General features: G+C 38.0%; 1 protein-coding gene across 2 annotated transcripts in view; it reads left to right on the forward strand.

The window, feature by feature from the left end:
• The window catches only part of LOC121738431 (low-density lipoprotein receptor-related protein 2), a 163,974-nt gene that overhangs the window by 78,544 nt on the left and 67,833 nt on the right, over positions 1-17,597 (forward strand). The window contains exon 2 of one of the 2 annotated variants that reach the window (XM_042130470.1): positions 13,114-13,176. The exons of the other annotated variant lie outside the window; for it this stretch is intronic. Within the exon in view, the coding sequence (XP_041986404.1) occupies positions 13,114-13,176 (63 nt within the window). The remainder of the gene's footprint in view (positions 1-13,113; positions 13,177-17,597) is intronic. 2 annotated transcript variants of the gene reach the window in all.

The raw sequence follows: 17,597 nt of genomic DNA on the forward strand, positions 1-17,597 counted from the left end.
TTACAAAATATGTTATTGAATAACAAAATATATAGTCTAATGTTCACGCTGCTATACAACATAGTCTCTAATCTCGGCTATATAGTATACTAGAGTTTCCGCTTTAGGCTTCGCCCGCGTAAATTAAATATCTTACACACTAATTAGTCCGCAAAAAATAACCTATGATTCTTGACGTGGTCTACTTCTTATCTGTGCCAAATAACATAAAATTGCTCTAGTAGTTTGTGAGATAGGCCCTTTCAAATATATTTTTTCCACATTGTCCTCTATTTCTTCGCTCCTATTAGTCTTAGCGTAATAAAATATAGCCTATAGCCTTCCCCGATAAATGGGCTATCTTACACTGAAAGAATTTTTCAAATCGGACCAGTAGTTCCTGAGATTAGCGCGTTCAAACAAACAAACAAACTCTTCCGCTTTATAATATTAGTAAAGTATAGATAGCATGTATATTCTGTACCTACAGCGAGCAGTGAACGAGAAGATAACGAGTGCACAGACCGGAAATGACGCCCTTTGATGCCTGAACACTGAACACACACACAGACATACGTATAATATTATGTATTAGTATAGATTCATAATTTATACATTCTCACTTTTCATCAGAATTTTACGGCCTATACCCCTGTATAGGCCGTAAAATTCTTCATTTGTAATATGGTCTGACTAAACTCACTCAGTATTATCACTTAATTTTGTTACACCCTTGTAACAAAATTAAGTGATAATACTGAGTGAGTTTGGGTCCTTTATGTAGAGTTCATTGTGAAAGTAGCAGCGCTAAAAAAAACTTTTTTTTTCACTTTTGTATGGGCAAAAAGGCGTCAAAAGTTTTCCCATACAAAAGTGAAAAAAATAATTTGGTATTTCAGCGCTGCTACTTTCACAGTGAACTCTCTACAAGGAACACGTACACACCCTAAAGTATTATGTGTATAAAGCTTCCAATCTATTTGGGAGTGTAAGATATTATTCATTTCATGCCACTTGAACTTTGAAGGCTTTGACTTAGAGTAAGCGGTCCTTAAAGTTGCACTTGCATTCACACTGCAGACTAATATATCGTTACCGTATCGCCCCAGTATTGCTCCGTAAACCTGCAACCCTGGTATCGACTAGAATTGTTTATTTAGGGACCTATCAGACAGAGAGCGGTCACGCGTTCAAGCCTTCGCATTTTGCGTTCGAGCGGTCGGTTACACAGGAGGAATTCTGTCGCGGTCAGAACGCCCCCTATGTGAGTATCTCTTTAAGACGTAATACAACTCAAATAACGCAAAACTGACCGCTTGAACGCTTGACCGCGTGACCGCTCTTTGTCTGATAGGTCCGTGATACTTCATCAGGTTTATATTCTCGTAGTAGGAATTATTGACGCTTATATTTTCGTCAACCAATAAAAGGAGTGACAGACGTGCGAGTAAGTACGCGGACTTACTTATGGCTCGACGATCTTAATCACCTGTGTGTCAAAGCTGCGAGCCGCGAGCCTGGGGGCATGGTAATCCAGGATGAGCGACACACACGAGGTGTCACCGACGCGACGCGAGCCGAGTAAGTTCGCGAACTTAAAACCCGCGTACTTTAAGTTCGTACGTCTATCAGGCCTTTAACGCTGACTTAATTTTCGTTCTTTTTATTAAGAATACACTAAATATAACCAACCTCCATCGTCAGAGATAAACTCCTAACTTGTGTAAAGTTATATTTTAGTCCATAATTGTTGTCACGGTGTGTCGGGGGACCGCCAAGTAAACTGCAACCTACAACCGCCAAGTCGCTGATTATCTCGATTCAGTTCGCTGTGAATTGATCCTTAAACTATATATGAAATTAAACATCTACATTAGCGGTCCCCCGACACACCTTGACAACAATGGGCATTGTCCAAAAAAAATCACAGTAAATTTCAGTAAGTTCGCCTGAACTATTATGCACCGCTAAAGCGTCCATTAAGCTCGTGCGGGGCTTTCCCAATTTTTAATATCGAGCTTCACGTTATAAGCTCCCTTTGTTCAGTGCCGCACTGAGAGTGGAACATTAATTACTTAAATGTAATTAATTCAAAATTTTGACATAAGCCCCATACATTATCTGTCAAACTCTTCATTAATGTTTCTGACACGGCGGTAAATGTAACTAGATGACGTCCGCAACTCAATTGCGTTCAGATGCGGTTATCGCGCGGGAACCGCACATATTTCCGGGACAAAAGGTATCCTGTACCCATTTCCGTGCCCCAAAGTATATCCATGCCAAATTTTAGAAAAATCAAATTCGCGGTGTGGGCCTGAAGAGGCAACAGAGAGATGGATGCACTTTCTCATTTATTATATTAGTAAAGTTATTAACAGTCTTATGCCGTTACTGCAGAACTTCTATCGAACATTGGTTAACTCACTCAAAATGTCCATGTTATAACTGAATAGCTACTACAGGTAGCCGGCATACATTTGATTGTGAGCAGTAAAACGGCAGTTAAACGGCAGGTGTTTACTGTTTATAGCTATTAAACTTCAACTTTTACTACCGTACCCTTCGATCAAACCGTGCCCCTTTATAACACATTTAACCCGTCGATCGTGGAAAAACGAGACACAATAGAATTTCTATTGTGTCTCGGTCACCGGTGACTGTATAGGGCTTGATGAATTAAAAAACCATACTATAGATAGGTCCCGGCCTCCGTAAACCGTCTTCATATTGTTACTCACAGAGTACAGTTGTCTCACAGTCTACGAGTGGTCTGCTTCATTTTGACAGACTGTGCATGTATGTGCCGTAGTAACTAAACTACTGGTCCAAATTTTAAGTAAGTAGTCAGGTTATCTATTTATATTTAGGGCCTGTTTCACCACTTCCTGATAAGGCTATCCACTAATTAACTTGACAGATCAAGTATGAAGAATCTGTCAAAAAAGTTGTGAATAGCCTATTAGGCACTTTATTAGAAAGTGGTGAAACAGGCCCTTAATCTTGTAGATTCTGGTAACTCGTTTCTTCTTTACCAAAAGTGATATTTCTTCGTAGTCACGTCTCACGAACGAGGCTTGATAAGTATTTAGGGTGTACTGTATACTGTATCGCCGGCGCCGGGACACACGTTCCTAGATCTTGTCTAATGTCATGAGACGAGCCCATTACCCAGAACATGCACATGTACACGATAATTGGCCCAAATCGACGTCACATTTTATTTTTAAGCTATTGCGTTATGTATATCTTTTATCGCGGGCTTAGAGCGCGGCGACTGAATCAAGTAATTCCGTAACAAAAAAACCTAACACCTAACCTTAATGTTTGTGTGCGTGCGACTAGATGTTTGCAATATAATTGCATAAGTTGATAAAACTGCTATGCAATAGCTTTACCGCGGCAGTCTCCGAGTGCGAAGTGTATTTTTTTATTAGATGCCAGCGAATCTGTTACGCCACAGTCGTTAATCGCGGGGAACCGTACATTTTTCTGGAATAAAAAGTATCGTTTGTCCCTTCCCGGGACTCAAAGTATCTCCGTAACAAATTTCAGCAAAATCGGTTCAGCGGTTTAGGCGTGAAGAGGTAACAGACAGACAGACATACTTTCGCATTTATAATATTAGTATGATGTAGACTTTGATATAGATAAATAAAATGACCAAACACAAAGCCGGACGAATAGCCACGTAGGAATTACCATAGCTTTGATGACATATTCAGGGAAATGTGATTTCCCGCCTAATGCCGGAGACAACAACACAATTACCCCCGCACGACTTCTGTCACCCTGGTACACTCAGACACAATAATATGGTAATGCACAACGGGACGGTCTGGGAGAGAGAGAATTGAGGTTTGCTTATCTGTTATCAAGTAATCTCCGTTCCTCTCTACACATCGTCGCATTCGATGGAACCACCGAAAAAAGCAGTGGGCCTAGTCAACCTTAGGGGTCTCTTCTGTGGCATTTTCGTACGCTTTAATCGCATCTTCAGGGCTCGTAAAGCGAGTACCTCGATTTTATCTTTATTTCTAAGGAATAAATTAAAGTCGCAGGGCGCCAGGCCAGGACTATATGGCGTGACTCAATATCTCAACACGTGCCATAGTCAAATATTCAACAGTCCGTCTCGCGGAGTGCGCTGAAGCATTGTTGTGGTGAAGGAGAGTCCTGCTTCGAGGGCTTTAAACAAGATTTAAACAATATTTTCGCATTTCTCTCTATCCGGCGACCGGACATGAATTTAAAACGTATCTCAATAATCTTAATTACCAAAACAATGATTAATTATCCTTTTAGGAGCAGTGATGACTTAGACAGACACAAAGACATCAAAATAACATTCATGTGTTGGAAGTAAAAAAATATTGATAAATAAATAATGAAAGTAATAAAATAATAACTGTCAGCTATAAATATACGTTTATTTTAATAACAATTAATTACATAATTAAGAGCAGTTATTATTTCTTAATTATAATCAGTAATCATCTTGCCGTGTGTTTAATTAGTACGAAATAACATTTCATGGAATATAGTAATTCCATGAAATGTTGTAATTGAAAATGAAATGTATATAAATTATAATGCCTCCCACACCGGTGTCGGTGACGTAGACGGGTTTGATTGAAACCAGCCCTGGCTGCGCAGGAATGAATTTATAGTGCCCAAGTGTGTGCACAATACCTGCACGACTGGCGAGAGATCAGGTACAGGCGGCAGGACCCACTTTTTACATGGCCATCCGACGTTTAGATCTTCCTTCTTAATTATGTGATAAGCCTGCCTTATCAAACTTGGACACAAAATTTTTCAACGCGGGAATCGAACCCACGACCTCCGAGTCGAGAGCCACCGATATAGATGGCCAAAGCTCATTATCATTTTTTGGAATCGTCGAAGTGGGTTAAAAACTACTAAAAGTACGTATCATTTTATCATTTGCAGATTAAAAATATCTGCGGGGCTAAAATGGTCGCTTTGGAGAATCATATTATGAATCATAAAATGATTCATTTTTTTAAATCGCAAAATGCAAGTCTGCTTGCAATTCATGTCTAGTAATTCGTCCTTATTGTCAGTTTGACAGGTTTGACAGTTCATTTGCTGAATTGATTGAGAGGAATTGCTAAATGTGACCATTCTAGCCCCGCTGATCTGTTAAATGCTCGATTCTCAGTACGTATGTCGCAGCCAATTTTCTTCTCAATCAGATAATATTCTGCCCGCTAGTAGTTTTCCAAGTAGACTCGAGCTATTACAGTAAAATATAATGGCATGAACTCTGGAGGGCATTGCAGAAACAGCTTAGCAGAGAAGGATTAACTCGGTGCAGACCAACCGCAAGACACTTTTGATATGAAATGCTACAAAAAAGTAGTAGTGGATGGTAAGCGATTATCGCCATGTGTACTTGCTATACTATAACTGTTATATGTGCGTTTGCGTATTTCCGGAAATTACTAAATCCTAATAGAGCTTGTCAAATTGAAATGACGCGCCCCACCACTTCACTAGTTGATATAAATGAAAAAAAATGTACTGTGAATACGAGGGGGGGACGTAATTTTAAGTTATGAGTATGATACAACTCGACCAATTTACGTAGCACTAATCATGTAGCGGTCGTTTGTAGTCGGTCTGCATCGACCCGCGCCGGTCTGAGCAAGCTGCAACGGGATTAAAATCCGCTGGAAATATATTTATTATCTTATATTACTGTATAAGCGACGAGGATTATAACAGAGCTAGAAAGTATTATGTATATTGAAATTACAGTTTTATAGAAATAAAGAGAAACGCATTCTGAGATCAAATTTAAGCCTCACGATGCAGTGAACACGTTGTCATACTACGAAACTCATCTACGGCACTTTAAAGTATTTTCTTATTTTATAATTTAGTATAAGTAATGTCATCTTTCTCTCTGATTTTACGTCTGAGTTTCCCTAAATGCGACCCTTCTTTGCCAATTGCCATAGATGTGCTTTCAGAGGTAATATAAATTTGAATAATCCGCAACGTAGAATACATAATGAGTATGAAGTTCTCCACACAACGCAGTGAACAACTTATGATTGGATGATCTACACTCCGAAGTTGGCGCATGCCGCATGCTGAACTAGTTATTGGCAAGTTTTACGCTCGAAAGTGGGAAATATATTAAAAACTATTTCCCACGAGTGTTTTTGGCATAAGGAGGCACTTAGCTCTACGTTTTTGTTTATATAACTATTGTATTATGCATATATTTTAGTTACGTGGGAGAGCCATACTTCGGCACGAATGGGCCGACTCGACCGGATAAATACCACGGGCTCACAGAAAACCGCCGCGAAACAGCGCTTGCTTTGTATTTCGCCGAGTAAGTGAGTATACCGGAGGCCCAATTCCCTACCATATTCCCTCCCTATCCTCTTCTACCCTTCCCTACCCTCCCTTACGAGGGTAGGGAAGGGAATAGGAGAAGCCCTATTCCCTTCCCTCTTAAAAGGCCGGGAACGCACCTGCCAGAATCTTAAAAGACTTTGAAACGTCAAATAGTTGTCATATCTGACTGTGAAAAAAAGTTTGCCCGTACCATAGACAAAAAGTGTTGCTAGCATTAATAAGCATAGCTTTGGTAGAATTTCCGTAAATTGAGTGTACCGTGTGTCCCACAAGGATCTAGTGTCCCCAGTTTCCCCTATATTATGTCGTCGTGTACGAGATATACATTTCTTTTTTGTGTGGGATGAACAATATTTTCTTCTTTTAATAAATATTTACGCTGATTTTCTATCCTTTCTTTTGTTATCTACCAAAATTTATGATATTTACCAAATTAATTTATATTAATAAATTTCATGTGCCCAATGTTTATAATATTGATAAAGTTGCTATTAAATCAGAAGAAGCTTTTCCCGGGTGCGGGCAGTATTTCCCGACGAGGCACAATGGCCGCAGGACAATGTGCTATGTAAATAGCTGAGTGAAATACTATGTCCCCTTGTGTTGTGTCCCTTACTCCCTCTGCGTCCTGTGGTCCTGGTATCGGGAGCCTCGACCGATAACCTTTTCAACCTTTTGTTGAGTGTACTCTATAGAAAATGTGTATTTTGCATATTTAAAAGTTTGAACAGTTTTCATTCGAAAAGTCATAACTGAATTCATATTTCAGTAATAAAATAATATGAACTAAGTATAGTGAACTAAATGGAAATTCAAAGTTCAGTTATTGAGTAGTGAGACTTCTAATAGTGCATGTGGAAATAATCTTTATAAATCTTTCGTTTAAGAAATATGTTTGTCACACAGCAATTTTGTACTTTTCCGAGAGGAAACCCAAATTACTATCATGCAGTGTCGTTACTTACGTTACGTTTGATAATTTTCAAACAAAGCTTCATTAAAATCGCTTAAGTGGTTTAACAAACAGATACGTTTTCGAATTTATAATATTAGTATCAGAATTAATCCATTCGTAATTTTCTCGGTTGGTCGTCTTATCTTAATTGGGTTTTAAAGTATAATTTTCCGGCATTTAAAGCTGATGAAAATAACAGATTCCAAAGAAAAATGGGTCGTGATTCACAAATATACAGTTTTAGGCAATTTATGAAATTACATATTTTGACGCGTCGGCTTAACGAGAACAAAATATTAAACGTAATTAATCGTATATTAAACTGCGATATAATAATTTTAAAGGTTCTTGTATCATCATAAAAATTATTCAGGTACCGAACCTATGTTATTTTGTCGGGTAAAGTCAACAAGCCAACACATTAATGTATGAGACTCATAAAATCTGCCGTCAGTAGCATAGTTATAGTGCTTAAGTAGGCTTTCGACGGTTTCGAGAAAAATAACTTTAAGTTATGTTTTTGAGGGCGTTCGAAACCGACGAAACCTACAATACTATTGACAGCAGAAATAAGTTTGTAACTGTAGCTGCGACGACACAACGGCAGCGGAACGGAGCAGTGTGGCCTCACTCTAAGGGTCAATTTATAATAGCGCAGAGTCGAAGCGAATTCTCAAAAAGAACACAGAAAATTTAACCTTAACTCCAGAGCGTAACGCATACATTACTTCTACGAGGCAAATCAGCGTTGGTCAGGCGCATTCACGCGAATACGCGCGGATGCGCGCGTCTTTTTAAATTCTCAGAAGTAATAAAGTGCGTTAACGCTCTGGAGTTAAGATTGAATTTGTTATGTTCAGTTTTGATAATTCGCTTCGATGCGCTTCGACTCTGCGCTAGTATAAATTGACCCTAAGGGGAATAACATTTGATCTCAAACCTTAGAGATCGGTCGTTGCTCCGCTCTCTCCGTACTCCGTACTGTTTGACTTTGCCATTACAGACCAATTTGCATACTACCGATAGAAACGTGCTACTTCACAGCTATATACTGCTTATAAAGACTTTGGGCTTAAGTCTAGCAAAAATAATTATTAGCTTTTTGATTGATTAATTGTGATTTCGCAAAATGTCTGTTAATTTTCGAATTAATTTCAAGTGCTAACTCAGAGTTGCCATTGATCCATGCGAGCGGGCTGGTTATTTTCCAAAAACTTACTTTTGTATTTGGAAGCAAAACATTAATTAATCCTAATTAACCACGACAAAAAGGGGTTTTATAAGTTTAACGTGTATATTTGTCTGTCTGTCGTGTGTGTATGAATAGTGAAACCTTAGCATCCAAACCGGTAAGTCTATTTCGATCTAGTGTTTATGTTTGAAGTTTGACATGATCGAGTGTGTGGCCGTAGTTCGTCATCAGCTAGCTCACTGCTGGAAATTTAACTTTATTAAATTAATGTGAAACAACATGTAAACAATAAAATTGAAAACAGCGGAAGAAAATCATCAGCCGGAATTCAAATTTGTTAATACGGTCGCTAGTCCTGCCTATCTGTTCAAAATTATTTTACATCGGGCTGTCTTTGAGTGGTGGTCCTTAAGTCGCGGCCATAGAGGTCATGTTAAGTGTAAAATTAGTGTGAACGGATTGTAGCTAGCTAACGAACCGTCTAGCGCCGGCGACGGAATTATAGCTGTTGTATTGACACATCTCATTGTTTAGGTGAAAGAGTTGGGACTTGGGAGTAGGAAATTATTATCAAAATTAAAATATTTCTAGATTGTACAATACACTTTTTTTAACGTTAAGACTACAATTATATCCAGGTTTCAATTTTATCGAGGAGTTCTATGTGGTATTATGTGATACTTAAGCGTAAATTAACCACTTGCCATCGAGCAATGCGTTGCTCATTTTAATTGTTTGTCATAATTTTAAAGCCATTATGAAAAAAGTTTTTATGAAAGTGATCAAAATGTAAAGCAACCAAAACAAACACAATATACTGTCACTGTACAGACAATACGGTACTGTCACTCACAAATTCAATTAATTTTAACGCATCACGGATCCGGAAACATAAATTATAATATGATTTAATGAAATCCCGTCCTTTTGTCTCCAATATACAATAATATGTTGTATGTTACCTTGGGGAAAATAGGGTTTGGATATAAAAGGTCCCGTTCCAATAGCCTATACAATAATACCTTACTGATAATTTATTTGTTCCCTAAGATTATTTTGTTGACTCTCATATTAATTAATAATTTGTTTTGTTCCAGGTAACTTTTCTAGTGTAAGAAGTTATGATATGTATTTCTTGCAACAGCTGCATGGGGTAAGCCGTAAGATGGTTTTAAAGTTTGGAGACTGTCAAGTTTACAAGAGATTTGTTTTCCAATATCCTTTAAGCTATACAAATAATAGCTTAAAAATTGATTTTAAATGATCTACTAATGCCCGGTTTAGAGGTTCATCTTCGAAAATGTGTCATTGATTGAATAGTAGTACCTATATTTTACGTTAGTCAATTTAAAAGATACATTGTTAAAGTCATGTTCAAAGCACAAGGAATTCAGTATTCTCCTTATAGCTATAAAAATTATTAAGAACATAAATTATGACGTACAGGAACTTTTCAGTTTTACGGAAATTAGTCTAACTCCAAGTTCAAAATAAAGCCTCTTGGCTATGACCATACGCCTGCTAGCACAATATTATGTATACGAATGTCTATAACATACCTACAAGGATTTGCCACTTGGGTGACAAGTCATGGAGCGTGGATACACAGGCTCTCTCAATAACCACCATTAGTTCCGAATTCGGCTAACTAAATGCAAAGTTAATTTTGATAACATTAATGAGCGTGTGTTTAAACTTTAAAAAGGCGGTCTGATGTCTCACCAGTGGATTACATAATGATTAATGCATGACAAAAGTATCAAGTACTAGCTGTCCCGGTGAACTTCGTGTCACTTTAAAACCTTCCCTGGACTTCTACGAATATTTTAAGACTAAAATTAGCCCAATAGATTCAGCCGTTTTCGAGTTTTAGCGTTACTAACACAATTGAAAATCCATTTTTATATATATATATAGATTTAGAATTTTCTATAAATTTAAAACATCCCCTCGGTAGTCCTATTCTCCTGTTACATCTGTGTCAGCCGTCAGGGAGTCATTAGCCGCTGACGAATTACGCTCGTATAAATGTTCCAGCATATTACATAGCCAACATATAGCTGACATACAAGATGTATGTAACATGTAAAATTTGTCCCAGGCTCTTGTTGAATTTTCGTTAAAATTCAAACTCTGTTACGTAGCTTCTTGTTTTTGGAAATCATCCAGATAAGCTAGTGTTCGCCGGTGAGGAAGGAATTCACATAGCTATTATATTTAGTGTGTAAATAATAATTTCTAGTACATAATATAGTATGGTCGATGTAAAAAAATCAGCCACTGACCGTGCTCTACTACCATATTAAGTATTATTAAATAAACACACAAAACAATCAGACTGACTAATATACTACCAGCACATAGTCAGATGTCGTAGGGAAGCTGACGAGGGTCCAGCTGAGGGATTTGTGACGGTCGCACCTGACGGACCTGACACACGACACGGACATATTAACCTGACCCTAATATCAGGACTATCAGGGTCAGGTCACACCAGGAGGTGAATACAAAGCGATTTTGTAGGTATATATTCTGATACTAAAAATTATTACCATAACTAATAACTTGACTAATATAACACAATTTAACAAAAATATACCAGTCAGTAATACAGTTTTTAGAATCATCAAACCGATATACATATACTTTATCTCTACCACCTCTATTACCTACCAGCTACCTCTACCTACCACGATCGACAATATACAAAAAATCTCAAAAATGTCTGATGATGATGCATTCGAAAAATTAACTTAATAACTTTGGTATATGTATACAATACATATACCAAAGACCCAAAACGTCATAATACTGGTTTTACGTAGGCTCACTGTATCTTTAAGGCCAGACTCTCCAAACTTGAGGTTCGTCCGACTCAGTGACTCACATCACACCCAAATCGATAGGATCAAAGTTGTGACCACTATCACCACACCCCAACACGCATGGATTCACGCCACCCGTGATCATATTCATAATGTAAAATCGATTAAAAGCCGCGCACAATTTTAAGATTGCTGGGCGAAACTAAAGGAAGTATTAGGCGTATGTGTGGAACATCTACCAATAATCTACAAAAGCTGCAAAAACGTATCACTACTCGCGTAGTTTTAGGCTTAGGTTGTGGGCCGACATACAAGATCCATATCTATACCTACTTAATATTAGAAATGCGAAAGTGTGTCTGTCTGTCTATTACCTCTTCACGCCCCAACCGCTGAACAGATTTAGCTTAAATTTGGTATGGAGATACTTTGTATCCCAGGAAAGCACGTAAATAACTTTTATCCCGGAAAAATGTACGATTCCCGCGCGATAAACGAATTTTGGCGCAGCGGAGTTGCAGGCGTCGTCTAGTGCCGAAGATTTTAAGCACTGTTTCCTGGGACAGAACATAAGTAGATGCAGGCAGAAATTAAATCTTGTATCTTTAAACGAGCAATTCTTGTTTATATATATAATTGGAATCTCGGAATCGGCTCCAACGATTTTCATGAAATTTACTATATATAGGGGGTTTCGGGGGCGATGACTCGATCTAGCTAGGTATTATTTTTAGAAAACGACGTGTTTTATCGAATACCGAGCAAAGCTCGGTAAAAATACAGCTAGTTATTATTAAGCTCTACATAAAATATCGATATAATTATGTATACAGTATTAACATTGCAATGTCGTTGCTTTTCTTTATACCATGAAACAGTCGTCATTATAACCCAATAAACCAACAAATATTTTATCTTATTCAAAAGAAATTGCAAAGCTTGCTAAATTGATATGATCTGCAAAGCTGAGCTGTATAACAATAGTATTTTCACAGCTGACATCAAGTCTTTTGTATAACACATTATATTCAATAATTCACAGGTGTAAATAATAAACAGCACTCCTTTTATGTACAGCTGCCAGACGCAAGACGGCAAGACTGTTCCCTTTATGCTCCTCTAACCTAATATGCTATTGAGTATTCAAACGCAAATCCACAAAAACTAATTCCAATTGACTGGTCTCGAATGAAATCGCGAGCTTACTTAGTCAGTAAAATATAACAATATATAACTTAATACAGAAAAGCTTACCACAAATACCACTTTACCATGATTGGTAAACGTAAAAACATTTTTTAGCAGTACAAAATTTAAACACAAGACGTGTGACGTGATGGCCCCGCCAGCGCGGCGTAGGAGAGAAAGTTATATCCCCCTCTATTTTTACCGTGGAGCGAAAATGTAAGCTTGCAGTTTCGCTATCAGTCCTGCAGGTAGCACGCACGCCCAGACTACGACACGTCGTTGTTTTTAAACACCGCCTCTAGGACACCGACGACGCTGCGAAACGCGAAATATCTGTGAAACAGAAATAGAGCGAGATGCCATATAACACATTGGCGTGTGGCGAGTGAGACAGCAAATCGGTTCGCCGCTGTTTCGCGTTTCGCAGCGTCGGTGTTCTAGAGGCGTAAAGTGGGGCAAATGCAGCCACTCAAGCCACATCTTTGCTTGTAGTTTCCAAAATAATAATATTTTTCCTGGGTAGCTTACATTACTATACCACTAAGCTAACATACATTTAAAGAGATTGTTGTTTTCAGGACGAAACAGGACGGCCAAGAGCCCCTCGGTCAAGAATTTTGTAAAAAAGTTGCGGTCCCGAGGTACGTCCGATGGGCGTGTGTTTGCGTTGCTCTATCTACTAAACTATAATATATACTACTAGTCTACTACCACCCAGGGATCCTATTAGTAGTACAACACTATTTTCTATTGGGTACTTTCTTTCATATCGGGAATTAAAAGTGACTTATAAAATCTATACTTAATATGAACGTGTGTTTTTCTGTCAATCTATCTGTTTCTTGATATTTTTAAACTGTTTATACTACTAAATTGATTTACGCGATACTTTCAGTACCGGGAAAGTACTAATAAAATGCGGTGAACATCTGTGACGTACTGAGACTTTTCTGGTCGCGAATGTATGATACATAAAATAGTAGTAATTCCTACATACACTGTAACATATGAGTTTATATTTAGCGCTTTATGTTATAAATAATTGAAAGTTACAATCCGATAATGCTTTGAGTAGAGTCATCCTCCATTTTCTTCAATTTCCTATTCCACCAAACTTTTCGTATCTAAAAATTATTTACCAACTTTTATGATTATGTTTTTGCTAACGTCTGTAGTTATTTGATTGCGTTTGTTTTGTTTTATGTTTGTTATACTAATGGGGACTTGTTTTAGTTATTTTTTGCCTTTTATCTCTTATTAATTCTACTTAACTGTAGTTTTAATAATAATTGGGATTTATGATATTTTAAAAGAGTATAAAACGTGTCACTATATTTATGGACATTCGCAATTTGCCTTTTGGACTGAATAGTCCGCTCGCTCTATAAAACCTTTTAAATTTGAGTGTAGGCTTTAAACAATAAGGGCAATAAGATACCAGGAGCGCAGGAGTGTGAAGGAGGTGGAGAGGGCGATGTCATCAATATTATTACAATACAATGAACCGCTTTCATTCATACTCGTTACCTTCAAAACGGTCCCATAATGTTCTCTGGGTGGTACAATCAGAAAATAAAGAAAAGTATCTTTTTACTCAGTTTTTTTGAAGATGCATTGGGGGATATATTATTTAAATATAATCGGCTAAGTGCGAGTCGGACTCGCGCACGAAGGGTTCTGTACCATTATAGAGCAAAATCAGGCCAACGTTTGTGTTTTTTGTATGGGAGCCCCTCTTAATTTTTTTTACTAGGATTCCGTATTTAATATTAATTTCATTATTAAATATTGAAGTACACATAAAACTAAGGATTGTGTGAAAAATTCAACTACCTTCCAGTTGCTGTTATCGATATAGAGCAAAAAAGGCCAAAAAATCACGTTTGTTGTATGGGAGCCCCCCTTAAATATTATTTTTATTTTGCTTTAGTATTTGTTGTTATAGCGGCAACAGATATACACAATCTGTGAAAATTTGAGCTCTCTAGCTATTACCGTTCTTAAGTAACAGCCTGGAGACATACAGACGGACAGACAACGAAGTCTTAGTAATAGGGTCCCATTTTTACCCTTTGTGTAAGGAACCCTAAAAACAATGATTTTGTTCTATTTTGTACTTACTTCTGACTTCTGAGTCATGAGTTATTTTAGCAAAATATTATTATGATCTCATTATATTATAATAGTATTTAAAATATATAAACTTTTTGTTACCTTCTTACGCTTAAGCCGCTGAACCCGATTGGGATGAAATGAATTTGCGCCAACAAAATTGCGAGCAACATCTTGTGATCTACTGTATCTTGTCCCACATAGAATTCAAACTCAAGAATTGGTAGCATATTATTATTTATTATAATATATTCTCATATTTTAAAAAGCTTTTTTTAACAAACCAAAAATATTATGTATCTGACCGTACTCGGATGCGCGCTTCGAGTACAATACGTTATTTTATCGTCGAAACACTGCCCCTGATGATTCTTTAAGTGATATACGGCGAGGGCGTCCCCACTCCTACATAGTACTATGTAGTATAGTAACATATTGTATATACCCTTTACAATCCATACTACGAGTAATATTACTAATATTAGTGGTAGGCACTATGTAGACATTCTGAAAATATTTATTTTAAATTTATTCAGAAATAAAACTATTTCGATTTGATTTGATTATAAATGCGAAAGTGTGTCTGTCTGTCTGTTACCTTTCCACGCCCAAACCGTGCCCAAACCGCTTAACCGATTCTGCGGATATTTGGTAGGGAGATACTTTGAGTCCTGGGAAATAACATAGGATAGGTACTTTTTATCTCGGTAAAACGTAAGGCTACCGCGCGATAAACTATCTAGATTCTAGTACCTACTAAATCCATAGTTACACGTGGCTTAACTAGATGCAGCTCACAAATCCAATAATAATACGGAAACTGTACATTTTACCGGGATAATACCTCTTTCCTGTAACTGACTTAGGGCGAATTTATTTCATGCGTGTCGTCGCCCGCGCGTGGATCTATTGCCTACATTAGATCCGCATTAAAGTTGTCCGCATCCTATCATTTCATAGATGTTTATCCTGACATGAGGGCAATATTAGCGCAGCCAGGAGCATGTTGTCATCCGCATGCGGACCAGATCCGCATCCTGGAATATTATTATATTTTTACTAACAAACAACAAAATGTAGCTAATGCATCATGTTAATAGGCCATAGCTGTCAGTTACAGTGAGTCTAACCGCGGCTTAAACGACGGGTAACTGAGATTTGAATGACGGCTAACAGACTAAATATTGGCTAAATAATGAACAATGTGAATAACGGTCTGAGAATTACTTTAGGTTTTATTAAGAGTTATGGCTAAGGGTTCATTCAGACCGCAACGCGACGCACAGATGCATTTCTAAATTTATATGGATTTGACAGATTCGCAAGACGTCTCACGAAATTGAAATCTGTCAAATCCATACAAATTTATGCCGCGCCTCGCCTCGCCTCGCCTCGTCGTGTTGTGGTCTGAATTGACCCTAAATGTTGCAACTCGCTAAAGATCCAGGCATTAAATGTATCCATATCGATCAATGATAAAAGGTAAGAGATAGAGATATACCTTTATAATGGTTTAAGGATATCAGAAAGGCGATTAATTTGTATTGAATATTATATGCTTCGTAAACAAATAAAATAAGTTTAGCTCTTTAAAGTGTACTGTTTCGCGAAGTCTTTTTTTGCGTTTCTGCGGGATTTCTCTGCGCCACGAGGCTGATCAATATTTAGTAATATAAAATAAAAATATACGTATATTATTATAATGTAATATTTCTTACCGTAATGTGTCCCCTAGGTACCGCGCGTCGCGACATATAAAACATCCCACAACCGCGCCAGCTGCGAGATAATCTTTATAAAAACGTCGGCAAATCTCAGGGGGTCTCGGGAAGTATTGGGGATTTTAAGGGGTGTGGCGGTACCCACAATTAGCGCCACATTCCTGCATCGCACTATCGAAGATTTCTGAGCGCGTCGGTATATATACGACAGCTGAAATTTATCACGTAGGCTCCGACCTGAGCGAGCAACACCTCGCTCAGTCGGAAGATCTTCCTTTGCGGCCTCTGCATATATCCCATTTATCCAACAGGATGTTTTGGGAAGTCTTAGGAGGTTTTGGAAGAAGCGGAAGGAGAACAGGCTCGCACGATTTCTTGACTCACTTGCTTACAAAAAACCCCTCAGAAAACGCTCTTTGTAGCAATAAAAAAGTAACGCCTGTCCTCGCTCGTACTTGTAGATATAAACTTTATCAAAATTGGTCAAAATGCATCGCAATTTTTTTAGTATTTGAAGAAAATTGTGCTTCGTTTCTGCGATAATATGGATTGATCCTATCCTGAGGGGAGCTAAGGGTGCATAGAGTTCGATGAGGGGTTCCGTGGGGTGCAAAGTTGTTTGATAGCATGACGCGTTATTCTTCCACGTCACAAGTTTAAATTACCTGAGCCGTCGCTGTTACTTGGAGTTTTAGATTGTTTCTGGTGGGGTAATGGCTTTGTGGCCAACTTGCATTAGTCTGGGATGTGGTTAATCGTTTGTTAAAACATTCTTTCTCTTTACTAAACATGAAGATGAGAGTATGGCCTAATATAGCCATAAGGGTGCGTTTCCACTGAAGCTGAGCTAAGCTGCGTTGGGCGGAATGTGTTTTTCGGTGGAAACTCAGCCTTACTGGAGTAAAATCTCTATTAGTATAGGATTTAACTCTCTAGCTGGCGTGTGTTTTATCCTTGGGTGGGATTCGTTAATTTTTAGGAGGGAATCGTAAAATTTTTATCGGGATTAAAAATATTGAAGATGCATATAAATCTGTTCAGCGACCTAATCTAAGAGATAACACACAGACGGAGGCACTCATAATATTAAGAAGAATGAATTAATTTTACATGAAAATAACTCTGAAACATAACGTGCTACGACGACGACGCGGTGCTACGACGTCTACGTAAAAGCACCGTCGTAGCCGGGAGCTCGTAGCGCGTAGCACTCGCGTAGCGCCGCGTAG

This window comes from Aricia agestis, chromosome Z (genome assembly GCF_905147365.1).
Source record: "Aricia agestis chromosome Z, ilAriAges1.1, whole genome shotgun sequence".
Lineage (NCBI taxonomy): Eukaryota > Metazoa > Arthropoda > Insecta > Lepidoptera > Lycaenidae > Aricia > Aricia agestis.